General features: G+C 38.4%; 1 protein-coding gene across 1 annotated transcript; it reads right to left on the bottom strand.

Moving 5' to 3' along the window:
* Positions 1-832: 832 nt before the first annotated feature.
* Positions 833-20,263, bottom strand: LOC128026985 (fibroblast growth factor 18-like). Its single transcript, XM_052614308.1, has 5 exons — positions 19,084-20,263; positions 6,243-6,282; positions 5,258-5,435; positions 3,029-3,135; positions 833-1,928 (listed from the first exon to the last, which is right to left on the bottom strand). Exons 1-5 carry the CDS (start codon positions 19,113-19,115, stop codon positions 1,659-1,661), a joined length of 627 nt encoding a protein of 208 aa, XP_052470268.1. The 5' UTR covers positions 19,116-20,263; the 3' UTR covers positions 833-1,658.
* Positions 20,264-20,661: the final 398 nt, after the last annotated feature.

Genomic DNA, 20,661 nt, shown 5'->3' with positions numbered 1-20,661 from the left:
GTATAAGACTTTGGTTCTCCATTAAATTTCCCAGTAGCAGCATTCCACATTAAAATCCAAACAGGAAAGTTGCTCCTCGTGTCATTTGGTGGTGGCCCGTCCCGTGCTCTCGTGGGATCAGAGCTGTTCAGGTTGTCTCTGTCATTGGTTGTCACTTGTCTTTGGTCATTTAGTTTATATTTGGTGCAGCTTTAAGAGAGTTTATTTATTATTATATTTTACATTCCAGTTCCGGTTTAATCTTGTCCATCCATCAATAAGTCATGTATGATTATATCCCTCACGGTCTTTAATGCAACCTGAAATATGCCATTGCACGCACATGCACACACACTTATACAGCATTACATTCATTAGCTTCAAATGAATAGTTCAGCCAAAAATGAATACTCGGTCATTATTTACTCCTCTCACAATTACAGTTCACAGTGAGTCTGTCAAGTGTTAACAAACAGACAAACAAAAAAATGCAAAATAACTGCAGTCCATATGACTAGTGCACCACAAGTCTTCTGAAGTCTTATTGTTTGGTTATTATGCCGTATATATATATGAATGAATTATCCGGATATAAAAAAAAAAAAAGGTTTAATTAAGTTATTTTTCCATATAAAAAAATAACTTAACAATAAAGAAGAATAGATCTGATGCTATTTCTGTTTCATCACAGCATCACAATGAAACAGAAATTGAATTAGTTGTTATTTGGTTAATTTAATTAGCTGTGATGAAACAGAAATAGCACCATATATTTTTTATATGGAAAAATAACTTTTTAATTAAACTATTTAAATATATATATATATATATATATATATATGTGTGTGTGTGTGTGTGTGTGTGTGTGTGTGTCACTGATGTAAAAGACATAGAAGATGAAATATGGTAATTTATATAGTAATAACTATAAATTATATTAAGCTATAATAATAATATCTTAAAGCTGTTGAATGATTTGTATGAGCTGGAATATAATGCATGTGAACAATTTATTATTATTATTATTGTTATTTTAAACCATTCGAGAGCTTGACGGATGTTAACTATGAACTGTAGTGTGAAAAATAGCCACACACGTGTTGGGAGCAACATGAGGTGAGCAAACAATGCCCGATTTTTCATTTTTGTCTGAGCGTATCCTTTAAGGCAGGTCTTACCAAAGGAGCTCTCATATAACGGTAACCTTTATGACCTTCTGAGTTTCTAACCAGAGTCCATTTCTGTCTGACTTTCTTCTGCAGGTTCAGAGATTTCTGCTCCTCTCCCTTAGGCGGGATCCCGTCCGAATCTTGTCTTAGGAAAATTGCCACACAGTCGCCGTCTACAGGCCAATTCGCTTGTGTTTTGTTTCGTGTCTTCATTGTGGGCTGCTTAACGCTCCCTCCTCCGTCCGCTGGGCCAGACGTTTGCTTGTGTTTGCTTTGGTTAGTCATCTCCATGTCTGAAGCAAGCTGTCTTAACCACAGCTCTGGTGGAAATTAGCTGTTATTGTTATTAGGGTTGTAGAGGTCCAACCCACTGGAATATAAAGTGATGGTCTGTTCAAATAAGACAAGACAGTCCGGCTTCGCACTAGCAGTGTCATTTTCACTGGGACTGTTTTGTTGTTTATTCCTCGTCCTCATGTAAACGTTAGCAGTGGGACACCAGTGTCAGCATTAGCGTGGTCGCGCCGCACGGACTCTCTTGCTCCTCTTGCTGACCGTAGTGAAGCGGAACGGCGTTAAATCCGGCTGCTCTCCGGGTGGGAAGCGCTTCATGAAGTGGACGTCCTGCTGGTTGGGAAGTGTTTGGGGACCACGTCGAGGGCGCCCTCTTTTGGTAAAGCCCACATACCAGCCATTATAGCGCGCTGACATTAGTGCTGTGTAGTTGTTTTCCAGAACCATCTCGATGAAGACGCAGTCTGCACTACGATTGCTGGCTTTCTAGGGACACAGAAAAGTCCAAAATGTGTTAGTTTGACCACAAACATTACATGATTGATGCATTTATTAAAGACCCCAAGCATGGACTAATAGTCACAAATGTGTAGGCTGAGATACACGATAAAGTCTTTAAAATAGGACACAAAGTACTGTGTTAACATTAAGAACATTTACATATTGATTTTTCACAGGTGATTTACCAATATTTTGAATTACACATTACATTGTGTTTCAAGGTTATACAGAATGTCTTTAAACTGTTATTATACATATTTTTTTTTTCTTACAGTGCTTTTTTTGTTCCATCTGTTGTATTGACAAAGTTGCTGGTTATGAAACCTTTTAGTGTACAAAAACAGAGTATTTCATAAGTAATTCATAACTACATGATTTTAAGTTTTTTTTTATATAATTATTACTCTTTGCTAATATTTTATTTTAATAATAATAATAACATTTTATAACTCCACAAGTTTTAGTAATTTTCCAGTCCATTTACTATTGTATTTTAATTTTTTTACTCAAAACGGCAATTTTTCAGCAAATTATTTTAGCACTTGCCATGACTAGAAAATGAATAAGCATTATAAAAATGTCCATGACTCTTCCAGTTTTACAAATCACACTTTTAAAATTCACACATACATTAAATATATAGGAATTAGTTTGTAGTTTATAGGAAACTGTTTTACTTCATTTTAAAGCATTTGATAAAATATTGTTGCCAAGATCCACATTGTGTATTATTTTAATGTGATAGACCACCTAACAATGAGAAATCTGCATCTTTTATCCCCCCTCGTGTTATTTCTAAACCTGCATGACTGACTGACTTCTGTGGAACACAAAAACACATATTTTGAAGGATGCTGGTAACCAAATAGCTTCGGATTCCATTGGCTCCCACATCATTTCTGTCCATATTCTGGAACTCAGCACTGGTTGGTACCACCCATTCTTCAAAATATCTAAATATATTCCACAGAAGACAGAAATTGCTATTGCTATTCTTCTGTATTTATGTCCTGCTTCAACTTTGTTTTAATAGGTGAGACAGGAAAGAAAGAAAGAAAGTGAAAGAAGTCAGCAGCGAAGTTCACCTTGCCTATGAGTTTCCCTCTGCGGTTCATACACAGGTAATGATTGGTTTCCTTCCCTCGGATTTGCACCTGGCTGCCGAAGGTGTCTGCCTCCACTACGAGCTGGGCTTATGAAGAGAGAGGAGAGAGACGGACAGACGTTACTAAAATATCACCATGAGCTCTGGTTTTGTATTGACGTAAATGATGGTTTAAAGCCAAGTGAAGCTCTATATAAATGACATCAGCAGTTGACAGAGCTAGACAGCCATCACACTCATGTGGCTATGAATTAATCACTAGTGTACTGCTTACTGTATTATTGTATGTACTGTGTTCTGCCTAAGTGCCTATGACATTTCTAGGACTTCTGCTGTAACGACTTCTGGTAATATATTAAAATAATTTTAGTTCATAATTCCGTTTTTCAAGACTTTTTCAGTAGTTCATGTTTATCATTATTGTAGTTATTAGCTCAGAATTACAATTTCTACCTGATCATATTTTTAACGCTTGATAGAACTATACAAATTTATGGATATTTCCTGGACTTTTTTTTATTTTTATTTTTTTTATGTTTTATTAATCTTCATGAATTTTCCAGGTCTAGAATCACAATTTGTCAATTCCCGCATAAGTTCAGGACTGTAGAAATGCTGGCCCTTATGTAAAGTTTAAGTTGTTGAGGGAACAAAATAAACAGAAATATGATTTTCAGTTGTTTTACTTAACTTGTAATCATATTTTGATCAAATATATAAAATGTATATGTGCTACATTTTTGTAATTTTTTTTTTAATTTGGCATCCAAATAGCAAGTAAATATGACTTCTTTTTTATATCCAAATTTCTATATGTAAAATATGTACTAAATGTATTAATTTTCCCCAATCAAACAATGAGCCTTATTTCCGGTTCATTCTTCATCTTGAAAATGGAAGGTGGAAAGGAGTGCATTGCATTGTGGGATACATTTTGGCAATGGTGGGTGAACAAGATTTATAATATGCATCATACATAAAAAAGCCTTCAGATATGGTTTACTGTCAGCATTCAGTGAGGTCATTCAGCCTGTGTGTGTGTGTTTCAGGATATGGCAGTTGAAGCTCTGAAATGGCTCTTGCGTGACCTTTATGAGCGCAGGGGTCACCAGAGATCAATGACCTCTTTGTCGTCCTCCAATCTCTCCTCATCAGACATCCCTCACTGTGTAAATACATTCATCCTCACCCCCTTCCCATCTCCGCGTCTGTCTCTTCTCTTTATATTCTGATGAGGAGAGTCGACCACAAAACCTCAAGCTCTCTGGAAGCTTTCAATAATACTTTCACAATAAAGAATGACAGAATTATGAGGGTGAATCTCCAAAGTTCATGTCCAGGTCAAATGTTCTTGCAGGAAATGAGTAAGAAATGATATATCATACAAATGAAACAAAGCCAGTTCAGGACTATTAAGATCTTCAGAATTCTAATGTTATATGTATGAGAATAAAGGACATATTCTCATTGAGTTGCATTCTGACATGTTAGTTTTGTATTTCCCATTGTCATTTTAATTTTAGTTAAACTTTTAGTAATTTGTGTATTTTTTTATTGTTGTTGTTTTATGTCAATATTATATGTTCATTTTTATTTATATCTTAGCTATTTTATAAAATGAAAATAAAATTTTTACTTTGGAAATTAGCTGTATAAATAATTTTAAGTTTTTATTTTTTTAAATATTTTATTCCAAATGATGAATATTTTTTTTATTGTTTTCAATTTAGTTTTATTTTAACCCTACTATAGTAATAAAATAAAATATAAATATTTTTTTTTTGGGGGGTGGGGGGGGGGGGTAATTTTTTGCCCTTTGGATAAACGGATAGGGGGGAGAAAGGAGTAAACAAAGATAGAGATTATTTTTATCTAAAGCTCAGGGTGGCTGATGGACACATTTTCATTCATTAATACTCAGAATTCATAATTTTGAAAAGAGAAAATGTGCAATTGTTTGGTAGGTATTGGAACTGGCAATTATGATGATATGGCTAAAACCTATGATATTAGTAGTTTAGTATTACTGCAATGATGTATATCACAATATACTTGTTCTCTTGGAATATCAACAGAATTCACTGACATCTTTTTCTCTCTGTCTGTATCACTGTATTAGCAGTAGCGGCGTCTTTTTCTTCTACTTTTTCTGTTTCCTCTGTGTTTGTGGGTGGTCTTTCTTGAGTGTTTGTGTGTGTGTTGTTGTTACCATATTTGTCTCCGTCCTCTCCTCGGGCGCTGATTTTGCGTCCGAACACCTGGACGTGTTTCCCACTGGTGCGGCTGTAAAGCTGGTACACACGATGATGTCGCCGGCTCATGGCATCTCGTGCACGAGTCTGATTCTCCACATGCACGCTGAAATTCACCCCGTCCACTCCAAACACCTGCAGGCAACAGACCACACACATCCAATCTTTATTTCCCCCTGTATTCTGACATTTTTCTGTAGTGAACTCACTGTGAAAACCATTTCTGAACTCATCACTACCAAATAATCACTGTGATTAGCCTAGATTGAATTTATGCTGTGTATTGTTAAAGCACATACTTACTTCAGATCAGAAAGTGAGTTTGCAGTGGTTTTTAATGATCTACTGCTGGTCATGTTTAGCCTCCAGAGCTTATACACATATACTAACAGTATTTTTATTTTTATTATTATTTTATGTATTCACATTTGATATTATCTATATATTTTTTTATTTAAAAAATATTTTGTTTTTATTCTTTTTTATTTTTATAAAATCAAAAATTTTATATTAACATAAGTTAAAGCACTGGGAACTGACATGGTCAAACAAAGTCGTTAAAAATGGCAACTTATGTTTTTCAATGTAATCAGTTTGTCAGCTTCAAGTTTTTGTTATATTAAGTTATATGAAATTTCACGATTGTTTTTAATTTTAAATTAAAATGACTTAAACCTAGTTGATTATACTTAAATATTTAAGACAGCAACTGAACTGTTTTTAACATTAACAGATTAATGAAGACTCTAAAAATGTATTTCTCATGCATTTCTCATACAGTAGTTACGTAGTCTTATTGTAAACTGGTACCACATTAAGTCAGACTATTTTCATGTTGGATTATGAAGATAACATATTTGAAATAACATGAACATACTGAATCATGCACAGTAAGACCAGTAATGTGCAGTGAATGGGTTATTTTGATTTCAGGTTACTCACCTGTAGAGGATTGCACATGACCAGCATCATCTGGATATACCTGAGGAGCCAGAGAGAAAGAGCAATCACGGTCAGGTGTGTGTTACCATGATAACAAAAACAGATCCACCCGGCATCCCAAAGCCCTGCTTGATTGATCATTATAAAAAATAAAAAATAAATTCTCAACAGCAGTCTTATATCAGGCCGAAATGGTTTATACATCCCACCTGAAATGCAGATAGACTGTGAAATGTGAAATTAACAGAGAAAATAAATAGTTGTTTTAATGAAAAACCATGAAATTCGAAGTGTCACATGGAATTCTGGGATTGTCAATTTATGTTTTCACTATAAATTATAAAATGACTCATTCTTTTTTACTTCCAAAAAATATAAATTTAAATGTACAATTAGTACATTAAGCACCATAAAAAAAGAAAAAAGTCAACAAGGATATTACAAAAAACAACAGAAATATCATCGACCAATCAGAATTGGCTGCTGTGTTGGTAACTTAAACAGCACCGATTATGCCCCTTTTTACAAGATACAAAATAAGACTAGGTGTCCCCAGAATGTGTCTGTGAAGTTTCAGCTCAAACTACCCCACAAATCATTTATTATATAATTTTGAAAAAGCCTATTTTGATTTGAAGCAGAAACACACTGTTTTGCGTGTCTGTATTTTTAAATGCAAATAAGCTGCTGGTTCCTGGCCAATGAGATTGTTGTTTGTGCATTAATTCCACCCACTACCGTAAATCCCGGTAGTTCTTGACAGCTGAAGACTTATATAGGAATGGCGTTATTTTGACAGGAAAATACGACAAAGAATATTGTTTAAATATAGTGCATCAGTTCTCTTTCTCTGCGTGTGTGTGAGAGAAAGCGACGACGATGTGCCTTAACACTAGAGTTTACGGTACATTTAAATACAGGTGCGTTGTGCACAGAGCGACAGAGAGTGAGTTCAGTGTTCGCGAGGGAAAATATATCTGTGCTAAACTTATACTTAGCCTCCAACTAACACACTGGCGAGTAAAATCTGAAAATTTATTAGCCATTGGCTAATATTAGACATCATTTAGTAGCCAGAAGGAAGATTAGATGTAGAGGGTTGCAGTGGCAATTTTTTTTTTAATATGTAAACATATTTGCAATTGCCCAACTTTATAGAAACAGCCTTTGTGCACAGACACATTGTGGGCTACTGGTTCAGGAAGCAGTCCTCCCGTAAAATGCACTGCACACATATACTATTTGGGTTGGACTGGTTTGGAACAGTGTTGTAAATATTACTTTACTACTTTCTAGATGTGTCCTCTTTAGGAAAGCCAAACAAAGCAGTTTCGCTTTCACAACGAAACCTATAGCGAGAAGACTACATCCAGAATCAAAGTTACGCCGCCTTTGCATTAACATTTGGGCAGTGTTATGCAAATCTTCCCAAACAGTGACATAGACATTTGCGGGTGTGTTTAAATGAGGCGTTTTTTAGGAGGGCTTGAATGAGTCTTATTTTTTATAAAGAATATCTCTTTGGGTTTGAGACTTTAGTCTTCGCGACTTTAGAGATCTTATCTATGCACGAACAGCTTGTTACACTCCGAGGAGAAAGGAAAACTTGAAATCGCTTCATATGACCCCTTTAAAAGCTCTATAGAGAAGAAAAACAGCGTTTATCATTGAAAGGAGGATGTATTCACACACTGCCAACACACATTTATGTCTAAACACCATGTAAAAGTGTTTTTTGCATAATAGGTGCCCTTTAAAATAAGTCGCAATGAAGCGGATGAAGTAACAGCTCTTTTTTTCTCCGTATTGTGGTGTGCCATCACTCCCTCAGCTACTTGTGTTAGAAACACTTGCACAGTGACAGCAGCAAGTGTTTTCTATTATTTAATACTAATGTAATATAACACAAAATATAGTGTAATTAATGTGCATACATTTAAAAAATATATATATATGAAAAAGCTGGAACGTTAATAACTAGAAACACATCATAACAGTCTGCTCTCTGAAAAACATCCATTTTGGAAAAAGAAAAAACTTCTTAGCATCATTTGTTGATTGAACGTTAAGATGTGGGTGTGGCATTCAGATAAGGGCGGGGTTTCAGCGGATTAAATGATTGGAGTCCTGCATAAGTCACCATGTGTTATTTTTGGTGGAAGATCCAGTTATGACAATTTATGAACAATCATTCTTCCAGTAGTGTTGGTAAAATGTTCATTAAAAGTTAACTGGTCTTCAATAACGTTCTCAACAGTATCACAAAAAAAGTTATTTATTCATTGTTTATGGAATATATATATATATATATATATATATATATATATATATATATATATATATATATATATATATATATATATATATATATATATTATATTATATTTTAGTTGACTGTTCATTTGTTTATTTTTAATAGGCTACTACTAACTACATTTTCGGAATTTTCAGAAAGTTCAAAAAGTAAAGTTTGCATAATATTTGCTAAGTGAAAAAAAATAAATAAATAAATTGAACATCTCCTTAATGTTTTCTCTAACATTTTCATAACCGAAAAAAAATTTAAACGGTTCTAAAACATTTAAAAAACTGTATGTTAAGACAACATTCAGAAATAGCGTTTTAATAATTTAAAGGCATAGTTCACCCAAAAATGAAAATGCCCCCATGATTTACTCCTATATCCTCAAGCCATCCTAGGCATATATGATTTTCTTCTTTCAGATGAATCGCCTCACATTAGAATGCAATATCCTGAATCTTCCAAGCTTTTGAGATTTTAATGCCCAAAAAAGTGCATCCATCCATCATAAAAGTACTCCACACAACTCCAGGGGGTTAATAAAGGCCTTCTGAAGTGAAACAATGTGTTTTTGTAATAAGAATATACATATTTAAAACTGTAAACCATAATAGCTTCCATTAGCTGTCGTGCGTGTGTTCAAGAGAGAGTGATGCTCCAGTGTGATGTTGGATGTCTCACTAGGACCAAGTTTTGTTTACAGCAAAGGAAAACTACGTTGAAGAAGTGAATTGTTTAAGCCATAGATTTTATTAGTCTTTAAATGGTGCGTTTGCGTGTATATCTGGGATGCTTCAACAAAGCTCAAGTCACATTCAGCAAAAGAGTTCTTAACAGAGCTTACACTATACACCTATGTCCAACATCATCCACAGGAATAACACTCTCGTGAAAGCGCGTGCAACAGATAGCTAGCTAGAGATTGTTTTATAACATTTTTAATATGGATATTTTTCTTACAAAAATGCATTGATGCACTTCAAAAAGGCCTTTCTTAACCCCTCGGAGCCATATGGAGTACTTTTATGATGAATGGATACACTTTTTTGGGCTTCAAAATCTTGACCCCCCTTCACTGCCTTGATAAAGCCTGGAAGAGCCAGAACATATATATATAATTTCATTGCACAAATTATTATACACCTAGGATACCTTGAGGGTGAGTAAATCATTTCGGGAGCTATCCCATTAATAGCAACGTTAACAAAATGTCCTTAGACTCATACTGAATTCAATAATTAAATGCCTTTAACTGTCATTTTGCATTATGGACACAGTTGCTTTGACGCAATCTTTTTTGTTTAAAGCGCTATATAAATAAAGGTGACTTGACTTGACTTAGAATATATTTTGTTAACTGGCTCAAATTCAAACATTACAAGGTTAAAACATAAAAAAGAAGAAAGAAACATGCACAGATAAATTGGTCATGTATTTAGAAAATAGATTATACAAATTGAATGATGATTCTAAACTACTTCCCCTTGTTTTAATTGCCACATGTTGTTGCAAAAAATGGAAAAACCTGACATTTGAAGCATAACTCACAATTTAATGGAAACTTGGAAGGCCGTGGGTGTGAGTAAGATTTTAAGCGTATAAGAGCAAGTAGAAGAGGGCAGCGCTGCAGCTGAAAGGCCCACGGTAAACTTCTCCATCACCACAGGCCCTGTTCTGGCAGGGGACTGTGACTTTGAAATCGAACAGACCCGCAGAACGGATCAGTACGTCTGCTCAACATAAGTCAGTGTGAAAAGTCCGATGTTATGACAGCCAACGAGGAGACCACAGGCCCCTATGGGACTAACGCCTGCTGCAGACTCAAACATTAGAAACCAGTAGACGAACAGATTTCATTTCTGTTCAGAGACGCTTGAAGATGACGTGCGCAATTTTTCTGATGTAAAAACACTTCCTCCTATCCCAGGATAATATGCAGAGACAACAAAAAGTAAACCATTTGTAAACCAACACTGCGAGACACTCTGTTTGAGATCCCCCCAAAAAAGCGACGTATGATCAATCATTTGGCATGAGTTTGGTGCAGCGTTAAAATAAATTGTATCAACATTGAACTAAATTGAGCTGAATAATGACACTATTGTCTTTTGAACACAATGCAGTTTCTTAAATTTCCTCCTTACGAGAAATAAAACTAGACAGAAATTAATCATACAGTCCGTGTATGGAACTATAAAATCATCTCAGATCATTTAATCTTGGATATATTTGATTAATTGGGTTTGTATTGAGATCTTTGACTTCTGCATCAAAGGAGGAACGTCTTAGTCTCCAGCAAAGATGACCTTTTTCTTTCATTAATTTCACTGCTGTCTGGGAGATATTACCCCTTATAAACCTACTGTTTCATAGTTGATATTCAAATTTCTAAGCAATCTTTATGATCAATGAGATCAAAACTTTGCAGTTGCACACAGGGGTTTTCAACCCTGGCCTGCAAGGTCCACTTTTCTGCAGAGTTTAGCTCCAACCCTGTCAAACACACCAAGCTCACCAAGGTCTTTGGGATTTCTGCAAAGTTACAGACAGGTGAGTTTGATCAAGTGTGGAGCTAAACTCTGTAGGAAAGTGGATCTCGAGGGCCAGAGTTGAGAACCTGAGAAGGGAAAGTTGCCTTTTGTCATCTGATTGATGAAATATGATCATCAGGCTGAGGAACATTTATCTGTTAATCTCTCAGTCATTACATTTGCATTTAGTCATGTAGCAGACACTTTTAGTTGAACTAATTTACAACTTATCTTTCCCTTCCTGTTTCCTTTCCACACTCTTGGCAAATGTTTCAGGGAAATAGTCTATCAGATCTCTCTTTCTGGGTGGTGTGGGTGTGTTCAGTGTGATGACACTCATTGAGAAGGCGAGAGAGTGGGTGTAAAAACAGCGGAACACATCACTTTCTCCTTATCGTCTCGCCAGTGACCCCGCGACGTCCCCGTGACCGAATGTCTGAAATCATGAGCATGTGGGTGTGTGGACAAGTTTGTTATACTAGTGAGGCCAAAATGCTTTTTGACACTAGTCAGAAATGTCATTGATTATAGTTGACTTTTAAGCAAACTACTAGTATGATTATAAATTGGCTGTAAATTCTTAAAGTTTCCTTAAGGGAGTTTGCATGGCAGTGTGATTGAAAAACTATTTTTTGTTCCAAAAGTGACTTGTTAACAGTTCTTAAAAGAACCAACATGATTCTTAATGTCAAGAACATTTTTTTTACACTATAAAGAACCTGCAATTGAAAGATTCCATGGATGTTTAGGGTTCTTCATTGAAATATCGATGCAAATAAAAAACATGAATTTTTAAGAATGTAAGTAAATTATTAGTAAGCCATTGGCCTGAGTTTGGCACACAGGCTATGTGTTTGTCCAGTCAATGGAAGACCAATGGAGTGTTTGGAAACCTTTATTTTTTATTAATAAGTTTGTGATTCAGTTTGGTGATGCAGAAATGAAACGCTTCATCTTTTACCGCATTAGTGTTGTGTGTGAATGCTTATTCAGAAGACGCTTCCAGTAACTCTGACATGATCCATTGCAGAAATGTCCTCTGACACCTGATGTAACAGCGAATCTCTGAGCTCATTCTGTGAGATTCCCAGTCAATGAGGTTTCCTCCGGTTGACATTTAGGATGGGTGAGAATTGCGGCTCTTTTCGACATTAATATTCCGCCAGTCGCGATAAGACGGTAGTTTTTGATTTATTCCGGATGATTCAGCTGCGGGCCGTCGCTTGTTTACATCCCAAAAATTCACCTCGCAAATGAAATCACTGTCGGGGTCAGTGGAGACGCCGAAAACAGAGGAAAACATGCCAGAGGGGAAAAAAGACAGGAATGGAGGAGATATGAAAGGAATTGAGAGTGTTTCTCATCTTGTCATTTTTAATCCCTTGCTCTTTCTCTCCCTTCCTCTCTCTTGTTTCCCTGTCTGGAAATAGAGAATGAATGACTCCCCCACAATGCCTTAGCTATGAAGAGAGAGAGAGAGAGAGAGAGAGAGAGAGAGAGAGAGAAGGAAGCATCTAACCAGCTGACAGCTGCAACCAAACACACACACACACACACACACACACTCTTCATCATGTCTGTCAACACACACTTAACATACACATGCACTCATAATGCTTCGCGTTCAATCGTACTGCATCACAATTAAATGAATGCTACAGGTGCAATGCAAGCTAGTGGACAAGATTATTATAGTTAACTAAAACTAAAACCATTAACAAATTTAATTTGAAATAAAACAAATGTTTACAGAAAGAAAAAAAATAAAAAAATATATATATATATATATATATATATATATATATATATATATATATAATTCTCAATTTTATTTACTTTAAAGTAATGTACTAAAAAATAAATAAAACTGAAATAAAAAAAATTAATGCAACTGTATAGAAGTGACATTCAGCCAAGTATGGTGACCCATACTCAGAATTAAGTTAACCCATCCAAAGTGCACACACACAGAACAGTGAACACACACACACACACTGTGAACACACACCCAGAGCAGTGGGCAGCCATTTATGCTGCGGCGCCCGGGGAGCAGTTGGGCGTTCAATGCCTTGCTCAAGGGCACATAAGTCGTGGTATTGAGGGTGGAGAGAGAGCTGTACATACACTCCCCCCCACCCACAATTCCTGCCAGCCCAGGACTCGAGCTCACAAACTTTCGATTGGGAGTCCGACTCTCTTACCATTAGGCCACAACTTCAGTGTGACTCTACAATTTTCATAGTCATGAGAATAAAGAAAACTCTTTGAATAAGAAGGCGTGTTCAAACTTTTGGTCTGTACTGTATATATAATGCTAAAATTACACTGCTAATGGAATACTGTTCACCCAAAACTTTTTAATTTACTCACCCTAATGCATATGTTAGTTTTTTTTGCAGACTATACTATCAAATAAAATAAAATATTCACAATTTCATTTTTTTTAAATTGTTTTATTATTATTATTTTTATTATTATTTATTCATTTTTTTTATTATTATTATATTTTTTTTACAAATGTGTTGTATGCATCTGCTAAACACTCCCTACTTAAACAACAAACCACAGGAACACTCACACACCCTATAATAGCTGCAAAATTTACCCATGGTCCTATGTTCACCACTGCTGTACACTAAAAGGGGTCATATGATGTTGCTAAAAATAATATTATTTGGTGTAATTAAATGTGTTTATGCGGTTTAAGGTTTAAAAAAAATCATATTTTCCATATAATGCACATTTTTCCTTCTCCTCTATGCTTGACCTTTCAGAAACACATTTTTTACAAAGCTCATCTGTCTAAAAAGCGAGGTGTGCTCTGATTGGCCAGCTATCCAGTGCATTGTGATTGGCCGAATGCCTCAAGCGTGTGACCATACTCGTGGATGACGTGTGTCCCAGCACAACAAGACAAAAACAATAAAACCCATATTAAACGAGTATCCAGTGATGACATAAATACTAATTATAATGACTTACACAGTCTTATTAGGCGTTGGATTGAGTATTGCACTGTGTAAACATAATTCCATGTGTGCATTTGTGATCAGACAAATGACAAACAACAAGCTCTGCTCTACACTGCTTAAAACTAAATCAGTGGCAGATCCTTTACATATGTATACATGCTTACAGACTGTGAGTCAGAAGTGCCAGACTGTCCTTGCAAATATGGAAAAGGCTCACATTATAGAAACAGACACTGGTTTCATGAGTTTGTCTTGCAGATAATAAAGCGAGAACAATAATATGTGTATTTGGTGTGCTGCCCAGGGCAAGGGCTCCGAGGTCTGCATCAGCCCGAACACTGAACGCTCCCATCCAGAATCGGTCGACGGTGAGGAGTCGCTGGAGGAGGGATGCTGAAGGACTAGAGAGAATGAAGGTAAGGCTGCTATGATTATTTATAGTGGTTCTCTCTCGTGGTGGGTTGGATAGGTGATTACTGATGGTGAATTGGTTGCATTGATTATCTGTGCGTGGTTGTCTCTCGAGGTGGTTGGATGGATGGTGCGGTTATTGAGAGTGAATTGGCCACATTGATTATCTGCATGTCGTCCTGCCTGAAATGTGTTAATAAAATACCATGTTGCAAGCTACACTCACAGTAAACAGTCCTCATGCTCCGTAAAATGCGTTGCACAAATATTTGGATTGAACTGTTCCAGAAGGGTGTTGTAAATACAGCTTATCCACTGATTTCTAGTTGTGTCCTCTTTTGGAAGGCCAGACAAAGAAGTTTCGCTCTCACAACGAAAAACACAATTTCTCCACAACATGGCACCGGCAGTAACAGCGAGAATAAAAGTTATGCCTTTTTTCTTGGTGTGAACATTTGGGCGGCATTATGCAAATCTTCCCATATCGTGACATAGACTTGTGGAAGTGTGTTAGAAGGAGTCATTTTAGGGGGGCGTGGTTGACTCTTAACTTTGATAAAGAATATCTCTTTGGGTTTGAGTCTTTTAGTCTTTGCAACTCGACAGATCTTCTGCACCCAGAGCTCGTAACACTCCAAAGAGAAAAGAACTTGAAATCGCATCATATAACCCCTTTGACTACCCAAACGTGATTTACAGTCATAGTCTGTCTGATGATACTTGTCTGTATTCTGATAAACTACCACAAAAGAATAAACCCCTTGGAGGAAGACTGTAAGATGAATGTGCCAGTCTTTAGAGATTGTGTGTAAAAGACATCTGTTATGATGGACTAACCTCTGAGTACTGCTGTAGTTCTACTGTAGTAAGAAGAGTGTTTTTTGAATGTTCCCATTAAGTTATGTTTTCCATGATATGACCATTTTAACCTTTGAACACTCAGGGATTGAATAAAGCATCCAGGTTCATTTTGCATACAGGTTTTGTGAGCCAACCCGCTGAGGCCATTCATGCCATGTGACTAATGAGTGTGGAGCTGCAAAATGAAAACACTGATTGGTTGATGACCACAAGATGCGCATATGGGCTGCGTCTGAAATCATATACTCTCTTAACGGGTAATTCTTCTGAATAAAAAAATTACTTTGCAACTGTTAAAAAAAAAACTATTTGGTACAAATATGTGTAGTTTTGTATTTTGGACGTACTACATTTGTCATGTCACTGTCATGTGACCTGCCAGCGTTAGTTGCATTGCTTTACTGCTGTTCACAAATCCTCTCCCATGGCCTCATGGGACCATTAGATGTGCACTTCACAATCTCAGCAGAAAAAGTCTGTTGCTTACTGTTTTATGAATACTGTGATTTCGAACATACTACTTTGTTTTGCCAACTATATAATAGGAAAGTGTCTGATGTTGGATGCTGCCGTAATCCCAAACCCTGAGCTGTGATGAATAAGTTATTTCATTTTATAGGATATGACCTTACAGTGTAGGCCTATATGATATTTATTTGTTGTTTTTATGCCATGCAAGTTATTCATATCATATCCCTGCAACTCCAGAGTGATTAGGGGAAAAAGTTACTACTTTGGATGGGTTTCACAACCAGATGGTTCAGTTAGTCATATTAACTAGAAAAACCCCTTGATGCTGAATAATCTATAAGCTATTCCAACCAATCCGTTTCTTGGAGATGATCTGCCATTCTGTTCTATCATTTCCTGGCATTCATGCAGCACATAAAACAAGTCATTAAATGCAGGTGTCACCGCACTCTCAAAACATTTTCCTCCATTACTAAACTCCTCCACATCAAGAGAAACAAGATGTAGGAAAATGTAAAATGGGCATCTTCATAACAGATCGAGGCCCTTTTTTCCCCACTCATACTGGCCCAATATGTTCACAAGCATGCATGTTTGTCTGTGTTCTTGGTATCACGTTTACAGTGTAAATAGTGTGAACAGAGACGCTGTGTATCCTGTTGCTAAACGGCATAGACTTCCCCCGTCTGGCTGACACACACCTGTGCTTTGACCCTTTGTACCTGAGTCCCCGAACGGCCACACACCTCGTGCCATAACTGAGCAGATGTGCATGTGTTGACCAGATTCTCATCTGTATTTATGTGTGTGTGCATGTGCTCACATAAACACCTGTGTGTCTTGTTTTTTTGATCCATGCATACCCGTTGTGCTCTGATTTACGCTGTCTGCATTTCTGATGTGAATATATATGAAGCTGTTTATACAAATGAAGATACAATACAGTACTTCTTCCAGTTTCAGTGCTTGTCAAGCAATTTATGTGACCATTAATAAGGCCTTATGAATGTTATTGAGTATATTTAGTGCTTTATGAGCTTTGATGGCATCTATGTGTTTACTATAGACGCTTGTTGTAATTTTGACTGATGTGCATTAGTGTGCATGTGTTTCTCTGAGGTCATGCATGCACAGTGGCTCTGCACACACTGTATGCAGGCTGCAAATTTGCACATGCAAACTGCAAATCTGTGCATGCTGGCCGCAGATCAGCACAAGTTGGCTGCGGATCTGTGCATGTACGGTTGGTGTAACTGCCTAACCCTGGCTGCGCAGGTGAGACTGGCTCTGGGTCCCGTAAGAACTCTCAGCTGTTAAAACAGTAGTGTTTCACAAAGAGAGAGAGAGAGAGAGAGAGAGAGTGAGTCAGGGGAAAAGGGAAAGAAAATGCAAAAAAAACTACTTCAGCTGCAACCTCGGATTCTCCGTATCCCTCCCAAACCGCAACGAGCCTGCGGTCTGCCAGAGAGAGAGAGAAAGGTGGGGGAAAGGGGAAAGAGAGAGAGAAAGAGAGAAAGAAGGTAGCTGCGAGCTTTACTCTTCTGAGCACTAATGTCAGCGGCCAAAACAAGCAGAGTGATGACATCATCAAACCTGAGACCGAACGATTCCTGAAGGCGTTCATGTGTAGAGTTGAGCGCAGCGAGGTGGAGTCATATCCCAAATCACCCCGCACACCCTTCAAGCACAATTTACACCGCTGGCCAACAATACAGCAGTGCAGGGAAAGGAAGAGAAATGCAGTCAGGACTGAAGGTGCTGCGAGTCGGGTCGATGCTCAAAATTAATGTTCTCTGAAAGATCTACAGGAACAGAAAATCCCGTCTGTGTGCTTCACTCACGTTACATGTCACAGTAAAAGCCTCGGTTTCTACTGCACTCATTCAAGATGACTGTATGTCTTTATATGGGAATATCTTTTCCTAGATTTTCACTCCTGTTAAAGTTCACATTAATAATTTTAAACCTGTTTTGCATCTATCCATCTCCTATTGGTAAAAACCTGTAGGACTTCCTTTGTCACCAGATGTATCAGAAAAACCATGGTGGTTGAGCAGTTTGTGTTTTTATCTCACAATTCCGACTCTTTCCTCTCAAGTTTGTTTAAAATCTCACAATTATTTTTTCTTAGAAATGTGAGATATAAACTCAACATTGTGAGACAAACTCAGAAAAACGTGCAATTCTGACAAGCAAAGTCATAATTGTGAGATATAAACGCATAATTGACTGTCATAATTGCTAGTAAATGTCACATTAATTACATTGTAAACAACTTGATTTTAGCCTTTTGAAGTTGAATGGTTTGTATATGTGGTCAATATTGTAGAGCATATGGTTTGGAAATGTCTGTCCTGGTTGCATTAGTGCACTAATGTCTACTGCTTTTCACTTTGGCCTTGAGCAAATGACTAAACCACATGTGCACCTCTGAGAAATTTTTGAATGAAACATGTCTGATAAATGTCAACCAATGTATCTTCACCTCATCACAAATAAATAACCTCTAAGCGCACCTGACACAGGAAAATAAGACTTCAAGACATCTGCGTCCACTGTCATCTTCTGTTTCACCAGACCCTGAACCACTAATTTAGATTATTATCAGATGAAGTAAATCTGCCTGTAATGAGACCAGCCTTGAGAACAAGTCGGCAAACATGATCTAGTCTCACTTGCACAATTCCTGGCTAATTCTGTACAACTGTCTGAGAATGTAAAAACTCTGTTTGATGTTTTTCTGTCTCTAAACTACAGTTTCCTGTCTGAGAAGGTCACATGCGCTCCGCTCTATCCAGACAGCAGATAAGGTGCCAGCTCCATGCCTGCTACAACAACCAGTCTTGGGTGTTATTATTAGTAATTTGGTGGGACAGGACCAGACAGCCTCTCTGTCTGCCCGGGGGAGCGTCGGGATTCTGGCCAGAGTGGATTATCAGAGGCCCTTTGGTCCCATCCGCAATTTGGGAAAGGAATGATAACCATCTCAAGATGACTGCCATGTGTGCACAACAAAAAAGAAAAGAAAATATGGAGAGTGGCAGACACACCTTTGGAAGTGACCTGTTTTCATTGGACATGGACTTACCTGAGCTGGGTGTGATTGACATCTGTGTCCATGGCAACCCAGAGGGGTGATGTCATGAGGTCATTATATATGCAAGACTTGGAGTTTGTCACGTCAGTGAAGAGTGTGAACACAGACTGCTTTTGATTAAAAATTTACGTATTACAACTTAGGTAACGATTCATTTAAGAGTCATTCTGCATGAGCTCATTCACAAATGACTTACAAGACAGCCACCGTGGAGAGAAAGGCCCACATCGCTTCCTCCGCGTCCGTGTGGCTCCGTGCGCGATTGCGAAACGGCTTTCGGGGTCACAGCTTCACGTCCGTCGGGTTTGTTTAATCCGTTTGAATGGAGGGTCCGCGGATGTTCCCGCTGGCGCGGGTGGACTGCATCTTTTTTCCTTCAATGGGCGGCAAGGGGTCAGCGGGGTGTGAGCGCGCCGCCGACGCCGACACGGATGGTCGCGGTGCACGGTCGGTAAGGGGTAGGAGGCGGGGCGAAGCGTAAGCCTCCGGAGTCTGAGGAACAGGTGAAACGAAGTTCAAACGCGACCCACACCTATTCGTCGTTTCCGCTCATAACAAACTTTTCGAAAGCCAGCAAAAGGTTCGTGCCCAGTGTTTTCCAAGCAGTCCAAGCCTAACTTTTACTGCCGGAAATGTCCTTCCACAGATAACGATTAAAACTCCGTAGAGTGCATCCGCACGCATGAGAGTTCGTGTCAATGCTGATCCGTTTCGGGCGAAATGACGCGCCGCGGGAGGCAGAGCACCTGGACGGGGATGGAGCGGTGAAGACGCAGCGGCGGCGAGCTGGACTCCGGGTACCGTGGAGCGTACTCGGTCATGGCTGCTGCGCCGGAGAGACGGCGGCGCGGTCCAGGTCAGATGATGGGGGGAAAAGTGAAAGCAGAAGGAAAGCGGCACACGCTCGCAGCTCCCTGCACCTGATTTCTCGGACTCAATTCTGGAGCTCCAGCGAAACAGCAGCCAAAACACGGACCGATGACATCACCTCCGAAATGTTTGAAGTGGGAAAGAATGCAATCTGAGCTTTTTCTTTATTTTTTTAAAATGAAGAAAGTTTGCAGCTCCCCCCACAACAGCGCAAAAGACTGCCCGAAGAAAGCGCTTCGATCTGTGAGGGTAATCGCGTCCTCTTTTTGCGCATTAAAGCAGGCGATGCGTGCACTGGAAGCAGCGTCCACTTAACCTGCGCCTCCTCCTCTTCCTCAGCCGCTTTCATTCACAAATTCACGTAAACGTTGGATCGAAAACTAACAAAGCTGGAAAGCGTTTGCGCGGCTTGTTTCCTCTCCGCTCGTTTGTCTTCTGAAGCAGAACAAGATTTCAGATCAATCCACCCTCCTTCCCCCAGCCCCCCTTCTCTCTCCCTCGCTCCTTCTCCTTTTGCTTTCCCCCTCTCTCTCTCTCTTACTTACACACACAAACACATACATTGGATCCAAACGAGATTACTCAGTCTCTGCGTGATGCCGCCCGAATACAGCTTAAACACTAGCCAATGTCACCGTTCGTAACAAAGGAGCGCGCGCGCACGCGCCAGCGGTCCCACCGGGACGCATCGCGCTCCTGACTCAAGCCCAGGCCTGGTCCCACACTTTAAGAGGGTAAAAATCTGCCACTGGTTCAAGCCCAAATCCCCCACCTCGCGTAAACCGGGACAAGCACAGCGTCTGCCAGAGCGCTTTACGGTGCTTCCAGAAGTGCTTTTGATGCATTTTGAGTCTTCGATTCATGACTGTAAAAACTGTAAAACTCAAGAGGGCAGAGTGAAGAG

The sequence above is a fragment of the Carassius gibelio genome, chromosome A14 (assembly GCF_023724105.1).
Source record: "Carassius gibelio isolate Cgi1373 ecotype wild population from Czech Republic chromosome A14, carGib1.2-hapl.c, whole genome shotgun sequence".
In the NCBI taxonomy this organism is placed as follows: domain Eukaryota; kingdom Metazoa; phylum Chordata; class Actinopteri; order Cypriniformes; family Cyprinidae; genus Carassius; species Carassius gibelio.
This window is presented reverse-complemented; position numbering and strand designations above follow the sequence as displayed.

Bases quoted from the DNA above. Each gene is read 5' to 3' on its own strand.
- LOC128026985 (XM_052614308.1), bottom strand. From the start codon at position 19,115: ATGTGGGCCTTTCTCTCCACGGTGGCTGTCTT. The intron at 6,283-19,083 runs GTAAGTCATTTG...CTGGCTCCTCAG, and splicing joins CTCTCCACGGTGGCTGTCTT to GTATATCCAGATGATGCTGG. The intron at 5,436-6,242 runs GTGAGTAACCTG...TGTTGCCTGCAG, and splicing joins TCATGTGCAATCCTCTACAG to GTGTTTGGAGTGGACGGGGT.